Raw genomic sequence first — 20710 nt, 5'->3', positions numbered from 1 at the left:
CCTTGGTTCCACAGTCTCTTCATTTCTTCTTTGTTTGCTCTTTCTCTTATTTAGGTAGACCATATCCCCCAGAAGGTGCTTTGGGTTAGAAAGAGAGTACATGGGAGAGGACAATGGTGATGACAGTCAACTGAACATGCCAGGCTCGAGTCCCACTGCTCTAATCTGGATTTGGTACTGTATGAGTTTCCTATGGCTGCTGTGACAAATTACTACAAACTTAGTGGCTTAAAACAACACAAATTTATTGTCTGATAGTTCTGGAGGTCAGGAGTCCGAAAATGGTCTTTCTGGGCTAAAATCAGGATGACACTGGGGCTGTGTTTCTGGAGGCTCCTGGGGAGAATCTGTTTTCTAGCCTTTGTCAGCTTCTTGAGGCTGCCCCACAAACCTTGGCTTGTGGCCCCTTTCCATCTTCAAAGTCAGAATGGCTGGCTGAGTCTTTCTCACATTGCATCACTATGACGCGACTCTTCTACCTCCCTCTTTCATCTTTTAAGGAACTTTGTGATTACATTGGGCACCCCTGGATAATCTCCCTATTTTAAGGTAAATTGATTAGCAAGTTTAATTCCATCTGCATCCTTAGTTCCCCCTTACCACATAGCATAATATACTTACGGGTTCCTGGAATTAGGACATGGACATCTTTAGGGGGCTATTATTCCACCTACTAGTTACTCTGTACACTTGGTACAAAGTTGTTGTCCTCGGATCTCCCCTTACCATCACTCTAGGGTAATTCCCATCTATTCTGTCCTGCACTAGAGCACCATCTTCTGTATCTCTTCTTCTTTTTCTTTTCTTTTTTTTTTTTGCTGGGAAAGATTCACCTTAAGCTAACATCTGTTGCCAATCTTCCTCTTCTTTTTCCTCTTTTTTCCTCCCAAAGCCCCAGTACATAGTTGCATATTCCAGTTGTAAGTCCTTCTAGTTCTTGTATGTGAGCCACCACCACAGCATGGCTGCTGACAGATGAGTGGTGTGGTTCCACGCCTGGGAACCGAACCCAGGCCGCCGAAGTGGAGCACACTGAACTTTAACCACTAGGCAATCAGGACTGGCTCTGTGTCTCTTCTTTCTGGGTTTGCTCCCTTGTTTAGGTAGAACCTCTTTTAGAAGCTTCCAGAAAAATGATGGATGGTAAATTTTTTGAGACTCTGATTTTTTTTACCCTCTGACTTGATTTGGTTGTTTGTCTGTGTATAGAATTCTAGGTTAGAAATCATTTTGCTTTAGAATTTTGGAGGCATGGTTGCATTGTCTTATTGCTTCCAGAATTGTTTTTGAGAAATCTGAGGCAATCCTGATTCTTGCTCTTTTCTCTATTTCCTGTTTTACTCCTCTGCCAGTTGTAATATCTTTTCTTTACCCAGTGTTCTAAAATTTCACAATAACATGCCTTGGTATAGGTCTGCTTTTATCCACTAAGGTGGGCCTTGGAGCACCATTTCAATCTGAAAACATACATCCTTTGGTCTTAGTAAATTTTCATGAATTATTTCACTCTTGAGTCCCCTTGTCTGTGTTTCTGTTATTATCTCTTTCTAGAATGGCTATTATTCAGATGCCAGACTGTCTGGGTTGATTATATATATAGTTTATATTTTTTTGGCTATTTTTAATATTTGGCTTCTGTTTTCTATATCTTTATCTTTTAGCTATTCCTTCTGAGAGATTTCCTCAACTTTATCTTTCAACTTTTCTTTTGAGGTTATCATTTCTATCATATTTTCATTTTCTAAGAACTGTTTTGGTTCTCTCAACATTCTTTTTGTTTTTTAAAGGAAGATTAGCCCTGAGATAACATCCATGCCCATCTTCCTCTACTTTATATGTGGGATGCCCGCCACAGCATGGCTTGATAAGCAGTGTGTAGGTCCATGCCCAGATCTGAACCAGTGAACCCTGGGCTGCCAAAGTGGAGCACATGAACTTAACTGCTGTGCCATTGGGCCAGCCCCTCTATTGTTCTTTATAGCATCTTATTTATTGGATGCAATATATTTTCTTATTCTCTAGTGATAGTTTTAAAAGACATTTTCTTTTCTATATATGGTTTCTGTTTCTCCAAGTGGCCTTTTTCCTGCTTGTTTTGCTTTCTGTCTTCTATTCGGGAGGTCTTCCTCAGATGTCTGGTACCTTGGTTGTGTGCTCAGGATTAAGGGCTTGCTACTGAATGGAAGCTCTGCCTGAGCTGGGAGGGGGCAGTGGCTTGTTGACTTTGAGTTTCACTTCCGGGTGAGCTGGGTGGGCTCTTTGTTTGGGAATCCTCAGTATGGGTAACTTTTGTCGTTTCCATGTGGGTTGGTCAGATTCCCCAGAAAAGCTTTCCTGTCTCTTGTGTGGAGGGTAAGGTTCTGGGAGCAGAGATGGGTAGGAGGGCAAGAGTCTCACATTTGCATGTTTATTGTCTCTCAGTCTCTTGTTTGTGATGATACTCACATCCTCACATGTGCTTCTAGATTTCCAGGCCCCCAAATGTTCTGTTGTCCCTTCTCAAGTGAATAAACTTTCAGACTCCTGTTGTGGTGGTGGTGGGGCGGGGGCGGTCCAGGGACCTAGCTAAAGCTCTCTCTTTTTCTCTCCTACTTCCAGAGGTGCCAACAGGTGATCTTTTTCAAGGATTCTGTTGTATAATTAGGATTGGTCCTCAGCTTCTCCCACTGCTGCCTTAGAATTTAGTGTTCTCTGGGTCCTGGTGGATTATGCCCTAAACAAATAGCTTACTTTATTTTTAGTTGGGTTTCAAGAAAGAGTGAAATTTGACATGTTCAATTTTCACCTTGAAACTTACTTTAAGTTTGCAGCACTTTTTTTTCTAGTACAAGCAATACAAGTCAGCTATCCTAATAATTTAAAGTATAACAGCACTACTATTCATAGCTGAGTCATTTATTTAAGAATACGTAAAGAGTACCCCTGAGCCTGGCAGGACTGGGTGCTGGGGGTACAGCGATTAATAAGAGAGTGAGGTCATAGTTTATTGAGTATTCGATAGCAGTTCCTTCTCGACTTCAAACTTGCTTCAAGTGCTCCCTGGTGGCCAGCTAGGATCTCAACCATCCTGGCTTTGTCTCCTTGTCCTTTCCACAGCCACGCTCTGGGGATTTATGTGCTGTAAATACCCACAGGGTGAATCAGATTTCCTTCTTCAGGCCCGTACACTCCTGGCCAGCTGGCTCCATCCCCAGATTCTTTCCCCATCCAGCCCTTTTCTCCTCATTTTACTGCCATTATTTGTTGACTCCTGAGTTTGTCAAGGAGGCCAAGAGGCATGTGAGGCTCCCTGAACTGAATGTTCTTGTTGCAAGTATGGCCTGTGCTCACATTCCTGACACGGAGTCTGATCTGCCCTCCTCTCTCTTGCAGGTCAGAGACGCCATCATGGCAGCTGGCATCGCAGGAGTGGGCCTGGCAGCTGTGGGCCTCATCGGAGTCTTGTTCTCAAGAAACAAGCGACAAAAGCAATAAGTTGAAGGGACTGTCCTGTCTGCAATGACTTTATATATTAAGGGGGGTGTCTTGTTTGGCTAGAAGCTTTGAGGTTTGGTTTGTGGATTTCATTCTGTTTTATAATAAGGCTTATTTTCACAGAATAAAATAAAGCCCAAGAAGGCAAGATTTTACTGGAGGAAATGCAGCAAGAACTGCCTAGTGTGAAGTCTGTTGAGGGCACACGCTGGGCTCTGTTCCTGGTTGTGTCCTGGCTCTTTGATGATTTTCTCTCACTTTCTCTTTGCTGGCTGCATTCTTTACCTTGCAAGAAACAGAGACCAACTCCGGTTATCTCAAGTAATGGGGGTTTCTGGTTGTAAGGATACACTTGGGCGGCAAGATGGATAGACCTGACTGATGAAGAACAGGATCCACCGGATAGCCAGGACACTTGGCCTGGATCTAGACCCAGGAGGGCTTCTAGGACTTGGCCGCTGGAGTCTGTAGATGTTCAGTGGCGTTCAAACCAAACCAAACCAAACCTGTGCCATAAGGAAACTCAGTATATGTTCTTGCCAATTTTGTTAAAACTCCTTATCTCCCTCTGCTCCCTCCATCTTTTCTCTGCCCTGTTGCTTCCACCTTCAGTGGTCCTGCTTCCTTACCACTTGAGCTTGTGCCCCGTCCCCGTCTCTGATCCCACACCCCCTCCCTGTGGCTTTTCTTCCTGCATCAGCTCAGCACCGTCTCTCCCCGCTACCTGCTTGGCGCTCCCAGTTCAAGTTCCCGAGAGAGCATTTGATTGGCCCAGCTCACCATATCCTAGCTCAGCCTACCCATTGGCTGCCGTTGGGTCAGGTGACTCTACTAGGCCAATCAACTCAGCTCAATGGGGCGGGGTCCCATGGTACAAAGTTGCCTCCGCCCTTATTTGGTGAAGGTGCGGCAGGCCTCGTGACTGATGTCTCCAGGGTGGACTGCTGCGGGAGGGGCTGGTGAGAAGGCGTGAACTCTGACCATCTGTGGCTGGGGCCCTGGGGTCTACTCTTGCTGCTCGCTGGGCTTGGCAGATGTTCAGAGTGACAGTTCTCTGAAAGGGGCTTTTGTGGGTTCTTCAGAAATGCTCTCCTGGGGCCAGCTGTCCTTCAGTCCACAGGGCAAGGCTTCTCTAACTGGTTGCGAATGTTTCCTTTGTCAGCCCTGGTTGTCTGGGGGACCATCTGTCTACTGGAATCCTGGAAGGGATTTACAAATGGCTCCCAGCCAGCTCCTTCCTGCTTGGCTCAAATCTGGTCCAGGATAAACATGTGCCTAGTCTATGCCCCAGTCTTGGTATAAGAGTAGTTTTCTCCAGTGCCCTTTCCTTTCTTTTTGCCTCAGTTGTTGATGGAACATTTTGTGCCAGTTCTCAGGCTCCCCAAACCCAAGGGACACAGGCCAAGCCCAAAGGGTAGGTTTCTTGGAGCCCTCTCTCACATGGCATAAAGTGACCGGGATACACAGAGTGCAAAGCTCCAAACTAATTATGGAGAAAAAAGCAAGGAGGAAAAATAAACACAAGGAGGCAAAGCAAAAACACCCACTTCAATTAAAAAAAAAAAAAGAAAAATTACATAAAAAAGTGGGATGTGTAGAAATAACCACATAATGTGGAAGAACTAATTCCAGATATATTGTTAATCATCATCAATATAAATAGACGAAACTTGCCAAATAAAAGACAACCAGCACACTGGATTAGAACACTAATTCAGGGAGAACAATTCACAGCAGATACACTTAAAATATATGGACACAAAGATTGAAATTAAAAGGATGAACTTTTTACATGACAGCTAGTCTGTTATGATAAAAAAGTTAATGCTATCAAGGAGAAAAATTGAGCGTGCATGAGAACTGTCCTGAATTGAAAGACGTTGGAGACAAAAACAACTAAATGTGAAAAACAATTATAAAAGCAATTTGGGGTAATTGGGGGAATCTGAGTACTAACTGGGTATTAAAGAATATTAAGGAATTATTAATTTTATTAAGTGTGATAATAGTATTAGTCTTATGTAAACTCATGGCCTAATTAAAAAAAAAGATGAAGATAAAGCAAATGTGGTAAAACAATAAGTTTTTAATGTAGGCAGTAGGTGTGTGGGTGGTCATCATACTAGTCTTTATAGTACTTTCTCTGTGTTAAAAAAGCTACGTAGTAAACATCTTTAAAATATCTGAAATTTGAACTTGACGGTTTCAATAGGACTTTGGAATCTACTTCAGTAAAGTATATAATAATTTTTAAAAATTAAAAGGACAAAACAATATGCTGGGTAAATACTAAGTAAGAACTGGTACACTTGTAACCGTGGGCCCTCCAGGACCAGTTCAACTGACCCCATCTCTTGTCAATAGATTAAGAATTGCGTTCCAGAAAATTTGCAAAGTCACGTAGCCAGAGCATACACAGAAGAAGGAATCTTGAAATGACCACAGAACCAAAGATTCTCCTCCCCACGGATCCAAAGGACCAGGCCGTGACTGGAAGTTAAAAGTCAGACTCTTATCAGAAGTGAGGGATCCCTCATTCAGGAAGATCTGATGTTAAAATTCCTTCCTCATCTCATCATCAATGTTCAGAACCCTGTCCTAAATGTTTCAAACCTTACCATAAATGCTTGAAGCCCACCAATCAAAACCTGCCCCACCAGCATTTCTGTGTGCCAGCAGGTTCTCCCTAACCTCTTAAGTTTCACCCCAAATCCTGAATCAGGAAAACAGATTTCCCTCTGTCTCCCTGCAGATCAATCTTGCAGAATAAAGCTTTCTCCCTCAAGAGCTGATGCCATAATTAATTGGTTTTTAAATTCACATCGGGCAAGGAAACTCCAATTTTGTGTGGTAACAATTTGGTGACCAAGAAGGGACAAGGTCCTGTGACCGCCTGCCTGAGGCTCTGGAGCCCTCAGCAGGATGTGGGGTCTTTTCCTTGACCATAAGTAGCTGCCCAGACAACTTTTTCTAGACACTCGACTGATTCGATTCTTGTTTCCCTGCTGTGGTGCTCCAGGCCCCAAGGCATTTTTTTCTTTTGGGTGAAGATACAGCTTCTGGATCAAGATGTCTCTGGGCTCTGGGTGAGTAACTTGAAGAAAGTGACTGTCCCTTACCTCGTCTCTCTGGTTTGATCTCCTGGAAATAGAAGTTTATCTTGTATCCTGGGGAATCCTGGTGGACTGGGTGCCAAACCTTGGGTCTGAACCATCCAAGATAATTAGAGGCAGGAAAAAAGGTTCACTCATGAAGTTGCTTCTGGATCTGGGCAAGTCCTGACACTGGTTCCGAGCTGCCCCCGGCAATCTTGTTTTGAGTAGCTCCTGGCACTGGTTCTGAGTTACTCCTGGAAAACTAGCTAGTAATTCTGGTCTGTGTTATATGTAGAATTGTACTGTGTGTTAATGGTTGTCCAAATCGTATTGGCTGTTTTGGGGACTGAGTTTCTCGGTGACTGTGACAGAAATTACCTTGTTTGTTGTGGCCACCTTTGGAAAAGCCCCCTAAAATGAGAATAATGGTAAACAGCTTGGCAAGTTAACCTGGGATAATTTAAAACTACAATGGCCATTCTGGGCTCTTTTTGAGCCTCCAAACCAAGAAACACGGAGAAATCTTTAGAAAGTCAAGGGCTGCACTTTTGACCTAAAGCTTCCAGAAGCTGTAAATGTTTATGAAGAACTTTAGAATCTTACCAAACTTTTTTTGTGTCCTGAGGGCTTGGCTTGATAGTCTTCAGATGGGGGAGAGGGTCCCAAAGAATATGGGTGGGCAAAAATGTGTTTGCACCCATTTTGTGGTCAGAGATGGTCAGACAGCAATGCCGGTTGCACCCCCTTTTGTGGCTAAGGGTCCTACCAAACAGCTGTCAGCCTCAGGGAAATTACCTTGGCCGTTAGAAGGAAGTCTTGGTTTGGCCTTCATTGTGAGGATCTTGGTTTCAAGGACACCCGATATTTTCGAGATCTGGTTCTAACTGCAGCATAAATTTACTCTTGACCAGCTGGGTCTAAATTCTGAAACAATGGGAAATGCTAATTCAACCTCCACCACAGCCTCCTAGGCTGCATTTTCCCAAATTGGGTGACTTTTAGCTGTGACCCCATGACACAGGAAAAGGTGATATTCTTTTACACCACCACATGCCCACGATATTCTTTAGACTCTGGAGAAAATGGCCAAGTGGTTATTCAGTGACTCTGAGAAATTTTGTTTGAGTCCTCATTGGTTTACTGATCCTTCTCCTTCCCGAGATGGTCACTGTTTTCCTTGTCTCTGTCTTTTGTGTCTGTTGTCATAAAAAGGAAAACCACAGGGAAAGACTCAGGCACCTCCATAAGCCTATCATCTGGGCTGGTCCTGCAGTGAATTTTGCTGTGGGTTAATATGTGCATGAGGTGAAAGCTGTTGCTTAAGGCATCTCAGAAACAAAAGAGGCCTCAAAATTGGTGGGCGTGGGTCAAGCAGTTAAGAGCCATTAGAGTGCTCCCCACCTCAAGAAGACTCCTATGATGGTATAAGTTGGCCTCAGAATGGGGTAAAATGACACAGGTCCCCTGCCAACCTCAAGAAAGTTTCCATGCAACAAGGTACTCTGTAAAACACACACAAACCCAAACCCTGAGACACCTCCTTATCAGGTGTGAGTTTGGCTCCAAGAGACCCAAGGCTTAGCTTCAGCTGTTACTGTGCATGTAAGATGAAGTTTTCCTTTTCTCTTGTTCTTTGTCTTGAGAGCTTGGCTTTGTGACTTCTTTGGTCTCTGCCATATGGAGGATGCACGTTACCTGTGTGCATCTTGGTGACTAGTCTAGTAGACTGCGGTTCCAAGATGTACTCTTTGTCCAGCTGTGTCAGCTCTCAGGGGCGTTTGTCATGAGGGGCCTCAGTCCATCAGGGGCCTTTTGTCCTCTCAACCTTTGTTGCTTGTTAGTGCACTGCCACCTATGCAGTGGAGGCCTTTGCTTTCTTGGATTATTTTAGGGGTGAACTGTCTGGGTCTTGTGAGGGCTACTTCTTTTGCACTCTCTTTAGGGGATGACTCTTGCATCCATAGTTAAACCATAAAAGGCTTATTGGTTTGAGTTGCTATTAAGATCCTACTTGTCAATGGCCAGAGGATGGATCTTTAAATTGGAAAAACTTCTAAATTGGAAAAGTATTTAGAGAGCTCTTGTAACGACTAGTCTTTTTTTTTTTTTTTTTAAAGATTTTATTTTTTCCTTTTTCTCCCCAAAGCCCCCCCGGTACATAGTTGTGTATTCTTCGTTGTGGGTTCTTCTAGTTGTGGCATGTGGGACGCTGCCTCAGCGTGGTCTGATGAGCAGTGCCATGTCCGCGCCCAGGATTCGAACCGACGAAACACTGGGCCGCCTGCAGCGGAGCGCGCGAACTTAACCACTCGGCCACGGGGCCAGCCCCTGTAATGACTAGTCTTAAGAACCAAATCAAATTTGGAATCTCAGCTTCCCTTCTTGGTCTCACAGATGCTAATGAATGCTTCACCTCCCCCACTTCCCTGCCCGGGTAAATTGGTCTAGAATTGAATTGTACACTTGGAAAGAGGGCATTTATTAAATACTTTGTGCAAACTTTTTAAAGGTGTGATACCTTGTCCTGAAGTGTTAGAACATAAAAATGTTTCGATTCACCTCTTAAGTTAAAAATCTCCCTGGTATAAAGAAGCAATTGGAAAAATGTAGATGAAAGGGTGGGTCAACCTCTTTTATCATTCAGACTGTAATCCAGTTCTTTGGGAAACTGGAGACAACCATCTTTTTCTTGCAAATCTGTGCAGGACCAGAGGTACCACTCTAGAAAGTGGTTCACAGTTTACTTGTCCTTTTTCCAATCCCAAAGCCTCCCCTGTTCCTTTCAAAATGCTCATAGATGTTGGGATGTTGCAAACTAATAAGACAAATATGCCCCAGAAACTCCACCTTGGCGGACACTTGAATGCTTTCTTTGTGCCTTTGTGATGTAGTTGGACAGGCAGATCAACCTATAATGTCATTTAAGTTACAACCCAATCTCTGAGGAATAAAGAGCAACTGTCCTTAAAAAAATCCTTGTAAGACTGGAAGTGTAGCTCTAGAGGTAGTTCAGATTCCAGCCACTTCCCTTATCTCAAAGAGCTTGCAAACTCTCCAGGGACTATCTAGCCCATCACCAATTCCTAAGACTGAAGAAAGAAAGGGAAAAAAGGAAAGAAAAATGGCCGTAAGAGCACCCTTGCCAAAAATCTAAAATCTTTTGTGTTTTCTCCACAAATATTAGTAAAAATCTTAAAACAAAAGTTAGGTTTGTAACTAGGGAGCTTTGAATTACTGTACCTGATTCATGGAGTAATTTTAAAACAATAGCTGTGGAATCTCTGTGTATGTGTGTCATATCTCACCTCTGGATGGTGTACATTCTAAAGAGCTCTATTTAATTGGCTTAAAGTGAGCACTTATAGAAATTATTTCTAAATGTAATAGCAACTAACCCAAATGTCTTTAAAGTTAACATGATATAAATTAATCTCTGGTAACTGAAAGCTTATTTAAGATTGTTGGTTTGATTAAAATAGGCATGTCCTCTGGATTATCAGCATTGGATATGATGCAGACATGCCGCCTTTATTCTACGTTTGTTGGTCAAATAAGCTAATGTTATCTCTATGACAAAACTGGTTAACAAAAATAATAACTTAAAATAATAGCTAATTTTGTCTAATGTCTCATCAAGTTTTATGGGCAATCTAAATATAATTATTGGGAGTGAGTAAACTAAATAGATGTGAAAAAGATAAAAGCATTGGGTGAACTTTTTAACAATAATTGTGTGTTATAGCATGTGTTTTAAAAATAACTTCCAAAATCTTTCTGGCAAATTGAAACTTTGAAGTTTTGCTAAGTGAAATTAAATGATAAAAAAATCCATTGAATATCTGAGTCATTTTCAAATAAGATAAAATACTGAAACATTATTGCTAAACATGTCTAAGTTTACTTACTTTGGGCTTCTTATACAGAGAAACTAAAAGATGTTTAGGTCTATTAGTAAACGTGTCTTGTATTTTATTAAAAATTGTACTATGAAGTAGCATGTTTCTGGAAATTATGAAAAGTGTTTATTAACTTGCCAAACCACAGAATGCTAATGTAAAAGACAGTTTATAATTGCTTACTTCTTAGTTTTCACCAAAAGTTAAGGTCTGTAAGGGTTAAAAATTCTTATTAATATATGTGACTAAAGCTACTAAAAATTAATAAGAGAAACATCTTTGTATTCAAGGAAAGTAAGATATATGTTTTCAGTAAAGAAGGAATAAAGAATGGAAATATTTTTGTTTGTTTTGTTAAGAAAGATAAAGTTGTCCTAAAGTACTAGGGAAGAAGAAAGAAGGCATGGGACAAATTCTGAATGTAAAAAGGAAGTTATAGAAGGTTTGTGGAAGAGGAACCCTGAAGAAAGAATTTTGCACATGGCCAAGTTGGCCAAGATCAAAATGAATTCAGTTAAATAAACGTTTTAATGTAAAAAGTAAGCTATTGCAAAAATTAAAATTTTATTTTCTCTCTCTTGAAAGGATGATTTTCTTAAACTTTTAGTCCGCTCTTGATAAAGGCATTATGAAAAGATTTTCTTCAGTAGTCTACCAGAAGGGCAGGTATTTTATGTTTTGTCAAAATAAATTTCCTGTATTGTTTTTATGAGGTCTTTAATCACAGGTGGTAAGGTTTTTCTTATAGCTATTTAATTCTCTGCATATGCCTGAAAATCTTTAATTGTCACCTTGGTTAAATGAATAACTAAGCATTGTTTCATAGGGACCTGTGATATTATGTGGGTAAATGTTATTGACATAAGTGTTTTAAAAATTATATAACATCCCTAAAATTCTGATCTGTCCTGGTTGTTAGCCATAATTCTTCTTATTATTTTGAAGAGTTGCATGTCACAGAAATAGCCAAGCTTCTCTGTCAGTTGCCTTTTTTTGAGTCTTATGTCATTTTCAGACAGTTGTTGTTTTACTCTGATATTTCTGCAGATGTATTTCATCTTCAAGGAGATTCGTGGAAAGATCTCTGACTTTTACTCTAGAATACAGGTTTCTAATAAACTTTCAGGTTATAAAACTGAGCTGGGTAAGAAATTACTCATTGTAACGGAGAAACTGATGGCCTCATAAAACTGCTAACAGAAGATTAAGATCGAGAATCAATTACATAGGACTGAATGAACTGGTGAGGATGATTATAGTTTTTATGACTTTTCATTTGAGATATTGCTGATTTTTAAGGATCCTTTTTCTCTTAAGATAACTATAACTTATAGCAATTTGGTAAATTATACCTTTGTAAGCAGAATTGAAACATTCACCTTTTTCTCCCTACCTGATCCCTCCAGAATTTGAAAACTCTTAGTGAGTGAGGATTGTTTTCATAGCAGTACAGTTATTTGCATAAATTCACTAAGAATCTGTTCTCCTTATAACAGGACACAATTAGAAACATTGGTTATATTACCAAAGCTTTGATTTGAATGTCACATTGAAAGAAACATGCAGACTCAGATATGACAAGGCAGCTAAGGGACAAAGATTGATTTCATGGAATAAAAGCCACTTGGAAATATTGGTCTGATACCTTGCTTACAGGTTCCCAGCAACCTTACAAGGTTAATAAGGAAGGTCACTTCCCTGGCAGATGCAAAGAACCTCAGAATATTTGGGGAAACCTCAAGAGAAGAGAGGAATTCACCCTGATCTATAGGTATTGCAGGAAGAGTCCAATGACAAGTCCTTGGCTTGATTTTCCTGGCCGTGAGAGGCCTTTAAAGTTCAATCTGAGATTCCTTATGAAAAGTTGAAGCAAAACAGATTTATAAGAGCCTATATGATCAATTTCCATTCTTGCTGCACTTACGTAAATAATTGGACCAAGATCATTGAAACTAGACTTTTTCTTTTGCCAACAAATGAGTCTTAATTTGGCTATGTTTGGTAAAAATGAGGGTGATTTTGGAGGTAAAAATTATGTTTCAACAAAAACTATAACACACATTAATGGATATTAGATTCTAGTTCTGCTAATTGTCTTTTGAGGTTTTTATTTTCTAACTGTAAACTGGCCTGGATCCAGAATTCTGGTCTCCTGAAATATCTGGTTACAAATCTTCAAATTAATATTTTCAGTTTTTTCCATCATTTTCATTTGAGATCATTGAGAACTGAATCTGTCCTTTTTCCTGAAGCTTTGCAAACTGAGGCTGGACACTTGATATAAACTGAAGAGAGATTCATGTCTATTGCTGTGAAAGCCACTCAGGAAGATACCTGAACACCCAGTGACATCATCAAAGACATTTCAAGCTGCAAAAGATGCTTCAATTCTGACATCTAGAAATCTTCCTGACTGGCTGCCCGCTGGGCTCAGAAACTGGTTTATAATTAGCTCCAACTATTTACTTTGTTTTTCTTTTTGTTTCTCTAGAAATGCTTCTTATTAAATACCTGGTTACTTGCTTACACAGTATAGGCCTAATTTTTGGAGCCAACCTGCATCATTGTCTAAGAGACTGGTTCAGAGAAATGGAACAACCTATGCCCCTCACCAGCAGGAGTTAGCTAAAGCAGTGACTGCCCTATATCCCTCAAGATTGAGGAATGAACAACAAAAATGGAGGATTTTAACTGCATGCCCTTTGGGACCAGTTCAACTGACCCCATCTCTTATCAACAGAGTGATCAAGAACTGCCTTTCAGAAAATTTGCAAAGTCATGTAGCCAGAGTATACACAGAAGAAGAAATCATGACCAGAAATGACTGCAGAACCAAAGATTCTCCTCCCCATGAATCCAGAGGACCAGGACATGACCAGAACTTAAAAGTCAGACTCTTGTCAAAAGTGAAGGGGTCCCTCATTCAGGAAGATCTGATGCTAAAATTCCTTCCCCACCTCATCATAAATGTTCAGAACTCTGTAATAAATATTTCAAACCTTACCATAAATGCTTAAAGCCCTTAAATATGAACCTATCCTACCAGCATTTCTGTGTGCCAGCCTGCTCTCCCTAATCTCTTAAGTTTCACCCCAAATCCTGAATGTGGGAGATGGATCTCCCTCTGTCTCCCTGCAGATCAATCTCACAGAATAAAGTTCATATCTCCCCCAAAAGCTGATGCCATAGTCAATGGTGTCTTTAATGTTCATTGGGCAAGAGAACCCCAATTTTGTGCAGTTACATACTTACTAACTGAAAGCTGGTATAATTATATTGATATCAGCAAAGATAAAGGCAAAAATTATTACCAGACAGAAAAAGGATAAAATATATGATATAGTATACAATAGATTTAGTCTTTTTCCTTGATTCCTGGCACAGATTTCCTAATACCCTAGAAACTTCCTGAGTGATAGGAGTGCCTTTGTCATTAATAATGAGCCCCTTTTTGACAATACCTGAGTTTATACTAATGAGGTGACTTAGGGTGGAGCTCTAGATAGCCTTAAGATGGGGCTGGTGATTAGAAAGACCAAGTGATTAGAGGGTTTGAAATTTCAGCCCCACTCACTCATCTCTGGGAATGAGAGGGGGGCTGGAGATTAAGCTCTACAGAAACTCTTGGAAAAGAAGACTTGATGAGCTTCTGGCTGGTGAACACATCAAGGTGCTGGGAGAGGGACAAGCCTAGAAAGGGCATGGAAGCTCCGTACACCCTTCCCCTCATACCTTGCCCTATTCATGTCTTCCATTTGGTTGTTCCTCAGTTGTATGCATTATAATGAACTGGTAAATGTAAGTAAATTGCTTCTGTGAGTTCTGTGAGCTGTTCTAGCGATTATTGAACCTCAGGAAGGGTCATAGAAATGCCTGATTTATAGCCCACCAACATAAGCATGAGTGACCTGGGGCTTGTTAATGGTGTCTGAAGGTGGAGGGGGGCAGTCTGGTACAAATGAGCCCTAAGCTGTGGGGTCTTTGCTAACTCTGAATACTTAGTGTCATAATTGAATTGAGTTGTTGAACCCCTGGCTGGTGTCCAGAGAATCAGAGAATTGGGTGTTGGTATTGGAAAACACTCCAAAGACTTTCTGATAAAAGTTTCAACCCACTAGGGAGATATAATAATTCTAAACTTGTTTGCATCTAGTAAAAGTCTCAAAATAGATAATGAAAATTTTTGTCAATTGCAGGGAGAAATTGACCAATTCATCATCATAGTGGGAGGTCTAAATACCCCTCTCTCAGGAACTCATGACTCAAGGAGACATGAAAGTCAGTAAAGATACAGAAAATTTGAAAAACTTGCCAAGTTGATTTAATGGACATATATAGGACAATTGTGGAATGTAGATTCTTTTCAACCACACACAAAGGAACATTTATGAAAACTGGCCATATCCTGGGCCTTAAAGCATGTCTCAACAAATTTCAAGGGACTAGTAATATGGAGATCATCTTCTTTAACCATAATGCGGTTAAGTTAGAAACCAGTAACAGAGATAGCTAGGAAAACCCTGTACCTTCATAAATTTTAGAAATTTATGTTAGATAAATTGTTAGATAAAATATGAGTCAAAGATGAAAACATAATGGAAATTATACAATATTTATAACTGAATGATGACAAAAATATTAGATATCAATTAATTAATCAATTGATTAGATATCAATATTTGGGCCATGCAGGTAAAAGGATATTTAGAAAGAAATTTATAGCATAAATTCTTATATTAAGAAAGAAAAAGGAGGGGCTGGCCCAGTGGTGCAGCAGTTAAGTTCACATGTTCCACTTTGGTGGCCCAGGGTTCACTGGTTAGGATCCTGGGTGCAGACCTATGCACTGCTTGTTAAGCCATGCTGTGGCAGGCGTCCCACATATAGGGTAGAGGAAGATGGGTATGGATCTTAGGTCAGGGCCCATCTTCCTCAGCAAAAAGAGGAAGACTTGAGGCAGATGTTAGCTCAGGGCTAATACTCTACTCCACCCCCCCCCCCCAAATAATAAAAAACAAGAAAGAAAAAGGAGGCAAAGGAAACGAGGAGCAAGACGAGAAGACAACCCACCAACCAGGAGAAAATATTTGCAAATCATTTATTTGACAAGGGGTTAATCTCCAAAAGATGTAAAGAACTCATACAACTCAATAACAACAGCAACAAAAAAAATCTGATCAAAAAATGGGCAGAGGATATCAACAGACGTTTTTCCAAAAAAGATATACAGATGGCCAACAAGCACATGAAAAGATGCTCAACTCCACTAATCATTAGGGAAATGCAAATCAAAACTACAATGAGATATCACCTTACACCTGCTAGAATGGCTATAATCCCCAAGACAAAAAATAACAAATGGTAGACAGGATGTGGAGAAAAGGGAACCCTCATACACTGCTGGAGGGAGGGCAAACTGATGCAGCCACTATGGAAAACAGTATGGAGATTTCTCAAAAAATTAAAAATAGAACTGGTATGATCCAGCTATACCACTACTGGGTATTTATCCAAAGAACTTGAAATCAACAATTCAAAGACACTTATGCACTCCTATGTTCATTGCAGCGTTATTTACTATAGCTAAGAAGTGGAAGCAACCCAAGTGCCCATTGATTGATGATTGGACAAAGAAGACGTGAGATATATATATATATATATATATATATATATATATACATACATGATGGAATACTACTCAATCATAAAAAGACAAAATTGTCCCATTTGCAACAACATGGATGGACCTGGAGGGTATTATGTTAAGTGAAATAAGCCAGACAGAGAAAGACAAGCATCACATGATTTCACTCATATGTGGAAGATAAACCAACACACGGACAAAGGGAACAGTTTAGTGGTTGCCAGAGGGGAAGGGGGTTGGGAGGTGGGCACAAGGAGTGAAGGGGCGTATTTATATGGTGACTGACAAAGAAGAATATACAACTGAAATTTCACAATGTCATAAATTATTATGACCTTAATAACATAACATTAAAAAGCAGAAAGAAAAAGTGTGTGCAAATTAATGAGTTAATCATCTAATTTAAGAAGGCAGGAAAAGACAGGGGAAAAAATAGAAGGAGGAAATTTTAAAAATATGAACAAAAACAAATGAAGCAAAAAAGCATATAAAAGAGAGAATGTCTGGGGCTGGCCCCGTGGCCGAGTGGTTAAGTTTGCCTGCTCCGCTGCAGGCGGCCCAGTGTTTCGTTGGTTCGAATCCTGGGTGCGGACATGGCACTGCTCATTAAACCACGCTGAGGTGGCGTCCCACGTGCCACAACTAGAGGGACCCACAATGAAGAATATACAACTATTTACTGGGGGGCTTTGGGGAGAAAAAGGAAAAAAAATAAAATCTTAAAAAAAAGAAAACAAAAGAGAGAATGTACAAGTCAAAGTTTTAGAAATACAAAAGGAGACATAACTATGGATGCTAAGGAGATCAAGCAAACAGTAAGAAATATCAATAAATGACTTTATGACAACGAATTGAAAAATTTGGGTGGAACTGATACGTTCCAAGAAGAATATGTTACCAAAATTGAACCAAATATAAGTAGAAAATCTAAGCAGTCCTATTACTGTTAAAGGAATTAAATCTGTAATGAATATTTTTCCCACAAAGAGAGGGCATGCCCGGATGGTTTTATAGGCGGGTTTTACCAAACATTCAAGCAGTCCATGCGTGTGGTCTCTACGGAGAAAATATTGACGGACATTAAATAAAATCTAATAAATGGTGACAGATATATTATTCATGGATTGGAAACTTCAATATCACAAATATGTCAGTTTCTTCCCAAATTCATCTGTAGATTCAATGCAATTCCAAACTCAATCCCAACAGGGTCTTTCCTGGCATTTGCAACCAGATTCTAAAATGAATATGGAAAAAGCAAAGAGGAAGGGTTAGCTTTTTTGATGACCACGAAGGAACACCAGGCAGGGAGACTTGTGCTCTGAAACATCAAGATTTATTATCAATGATCACTGTGATGAGATAGTGCATTTTTGGTGCAGGGAGAGTTAAGCTGAGAGAGGAAGAGAGTGCAGCCTCCAAAACAGACCCGCAAATATATGAGCCCTTAATTCACAACAGAGGCGGCTCTGCAGATCTGTGGGGAAGGAGAACTACTCAGGGGCTGGCAACCGTGTGTGTAAAGGGCCAGGGAGTAAACATCTTAGGCTTTGTGGGCCTCAAGGCGTCCAATGCAGCAATTCAACTCTGCTGTTGTAGCGTGAAAGCAGCCCAAGGCAATACTCGTCTATGTATTGTAATACACGGCTGTGTATCCAATAAAACTTTATTTATAAAAAAGCCAAAAACATAACTTTATGTGCGCCAAGATTTAAATTTCATGCACTTTTTATGGGTCATGAAATACTATTAGTCTTCTTTGGATTTTTTTTTCAAACATCTAATAACGCAAAAACCATTCTTACCTCCCAGGCTGTATGGAAACAGGTGGAGGGCTGGATTTGGTCTGTGGGCCATGGTTTGCTGACCCTCAACCAATAAATGGGGCTCAAGCAACTGGATAGCCATATGGACTCTGCACTGTACAGAAACAGCCAGTTTGGGGAGGATTTCAGACTTAAATGTGAAAGGCAGTGTATTAGTCAGCGTTCCCCAAAGAAATAGAATGAATAGGAGATATATGTATATATGGAGATGTATTATAGGAATTGGCTCACACCGTATGGAGGCCGAGAAGACCCATGATCTTCCATCTGCAAGGAGAGAACCAAGAAAGCTGGTGGTGTAATTCAGTCTGAGTCCAAAGGCCCAAGAACCAGGGGAGCGGATGGTTTAAGTCCTGGAGTCCAAAGGCTGGAGAACCAGGAGCTTCCATGTCTGAGAGCAGGAGAAGATGGCAATCCCAGCTCAAGAAGAGAGAGTTTGTCCTTCCTCCACCTTCCTTGTTCTATTTGGGGCTCTGAATAGATTGGATGATGCCTACCCACACTGATGAGTGCAATCTTCTGTACTCAGCCTACTAATTCAAGTGTTTATTCTTTTCCAGAAACACCCTCACAGGCACACCCAGAAATAACGTTTTACCAGCTATCTGGACATGCTTTAGCACAGTCAAATGGATTCATAAAATTAACCATCACAGGAAAAAATACAAAATTTTTGGAATGAAACACAGTGGAGCATCTTTGTCACCTTGCTGTAGTTCATAAGCACACTCACACACACACACACAAAAGGATTGAAAAAAACGTAAAGCACAAAAAGATAAATTCGATTCCATGAAATAAGAACACCTGTTTATCAAAACACACCATAAAAGTAAATGAAAAGGCAGGCTAACGCTGGGAGAAGATATTTGTAACACAAAGACTGACAAAGCCTTAGTATTCCTAATATATAAAGAACTCAGACAAATCAATAAGAAAAAAGACAACCCAACAGAAAAGTGGACCAATTTATTAATGGCCCTTCACAGAGGAGTAAATACATTCAATAAACTTATGACAAAGTGGGGCACTTGATAAGTAACTATAGAAATGTGAATTAAAAGATCCTATGCTGCAGCTAACGTGCTGACAAATATTTAAAAGGATGCTGAGCAATTGCCATTCTGGTCTGCTGCCGGTGGGAAGCTTCATGTGCACCCTTTCTCTAAGGAAGCTGGAGACAGCCATACCCTACCACCCAGCAACTCTGGTTTGGGACCCTTAAGTGATAACGTCAATTTAGTGGGTCATGGTCAATATTATTAAAAACATTAAATGAAACAGAATGATAGAGAATAGAATTTATCAGAGTGCGTCTCGTCTAGTTTTTTGGTAGATTTTTCAGTTAGACTTTCATTTACGTCCTTGCAGTCTTCTACGTCCTGACACATTGTAAAATGTATTTCTTACTATGAGTCTTGGTCAAAAAGGTTTGAAAGCTTCTGCTCGGAGAGGAGTCTCCCGGAGGCTTGCGTGAGGATGCTCGTGGCAGTTTAGTCGGTAATGGCTACCCACTGGGAGCACCTCCAATGTCCATGGACGAGAAACAGATAAGTAAACTGCACTGCATTCTGCAGTGGGAACACTGTGGACGTGAACGCACGTTGGCTACAGTCCATCGAAAGGGGACCTAATCTTGAGCAAAAATAGTCAAGTTGTAGAATGCATGATGTTTGATTCTGTTTTTACCAAATTCAGAAAATGCAACCTGATATATATGGTTAAGTGATATATTTGTATGTGTAAAATGTTTTCAAAAAGCAAGACAATAATGGACATAAGATTCAAGAGAGTATCTACAACCGTATTAGGAGAGAGAAGACCTGAGGCTAATTTTTTTTTAATAACAGCTTTATTGAGATATAATTCACATACCACACAGTTCACTTAATTTAGGTCTACAATTCAGAGCCAGCCCAGATTGCCAGTGGTTAAAGTTCGACATGCTCTGCTTTGGCGGCCGGGGTTCACTTCCTGGGTGTGCAACCACACCACTTGTCTGTCAGTGGCCATGCTGTGGTGGTGGCTCACACAGAAGAACTAGAAGAACCTACAGCTATCATATATGCAGCCACGCACTGGGGCTTGGGGAAAAGGAGGAGGAAAAAGAGGAAGATTGGAAACAGACGGTTAGCTCAGGGTGACTCTTCCAAAAAAAAAAAAAAAAACCGAACAAACTTTAAAGTGTACAATTCAGTGAGTGTTAGTATAATAGTATATTGTGGTGAAGCCATCACCACAATCAATTTTAGAATATTTTCATCACCTCAGAAAGAAACTCCATACCCTTTAGCTATCATCCCCCAGCCTCCTCAGTCCCCAGCCCTAAACAATCACTAATCTATTTTTTTTGTCTCAATATATTTGCCCCTCCTGGACCTTACATGTAAATAGAATCTTATAATATGCAGCTTTTGTGACTGGGTTCTTTCAATAGCATGCTTTTAAGGATCCTCCATGTTGCAGCATGAAACAGTACTGCCTTCCTTTTTATGGCTGCGTAATATTCCATTATGTGGATACACCCCATTTTGTTTATCCATTCATCAGTTGATGGATGATTGGGTTGTATCTACCTTTGGGCAATTATAAACTACGCTGTTATGAATATTGTGTACAGATTTTTTTGCATCATGGGACTTATTTAACATATTGATATTTTCTATTTCTTCAACTCGATTGTTGGTGCATGGATGTTTCATTGTTATTTCTTGCATCTTACACTTACGAATATTCTTCTATACAGACATAAAATTTAATAAAACTCATTAAAAA

General features: G+C 40.3%; 1 protein-coding gene across 2 annotated transcripts in view; it reads left to right on the top strand.

Annotated features, from left to right (window-relative positions):
* PLAAT3 (phospholipase A and acyltransferase 3) overlaps positions 1–3650 on the top strand; it is a 41856-nt gene extending 38206 nt beyond the window's left edge. For both annotated transcript variants that reach the window (XM_044750030.2, XM_044750031.2), the window contains exon 5: positions 3373–3650. In XM_044750030.2, the coding sequence (XP_044605965.1) occupies positions 3373–3474 (102 nt within the window). In that variant the 3' untranslated portion in view covers positions 3475–3650. The remainder of the gene's footprint in view (positions 1–3372) is intronic.
* The last annotated feature ends 17060 nt before the right edge of the window (positions 3651–20710 follow it).

Source organism: Equus asinus, chromosome 17 (assembly GCF_041296235.1).
Source record: "Equus asinus isolate D_3611 breed Donkey chromosome 17, EquAss-T2T_v2, whole genome shotgun sequence".
In the NCBI taxonomy this organism is placed as follows: domain Eukaryota; kingdom Metazoa; phylum Chordata; class Mammalia; order Perissodactyla; family Equidae; genus Equus; species Equus asinus.
Note: the sequence above shows the minus strand (reverse complement) of the source record. Positions and strands in the feature narration are given on the sequence as shown.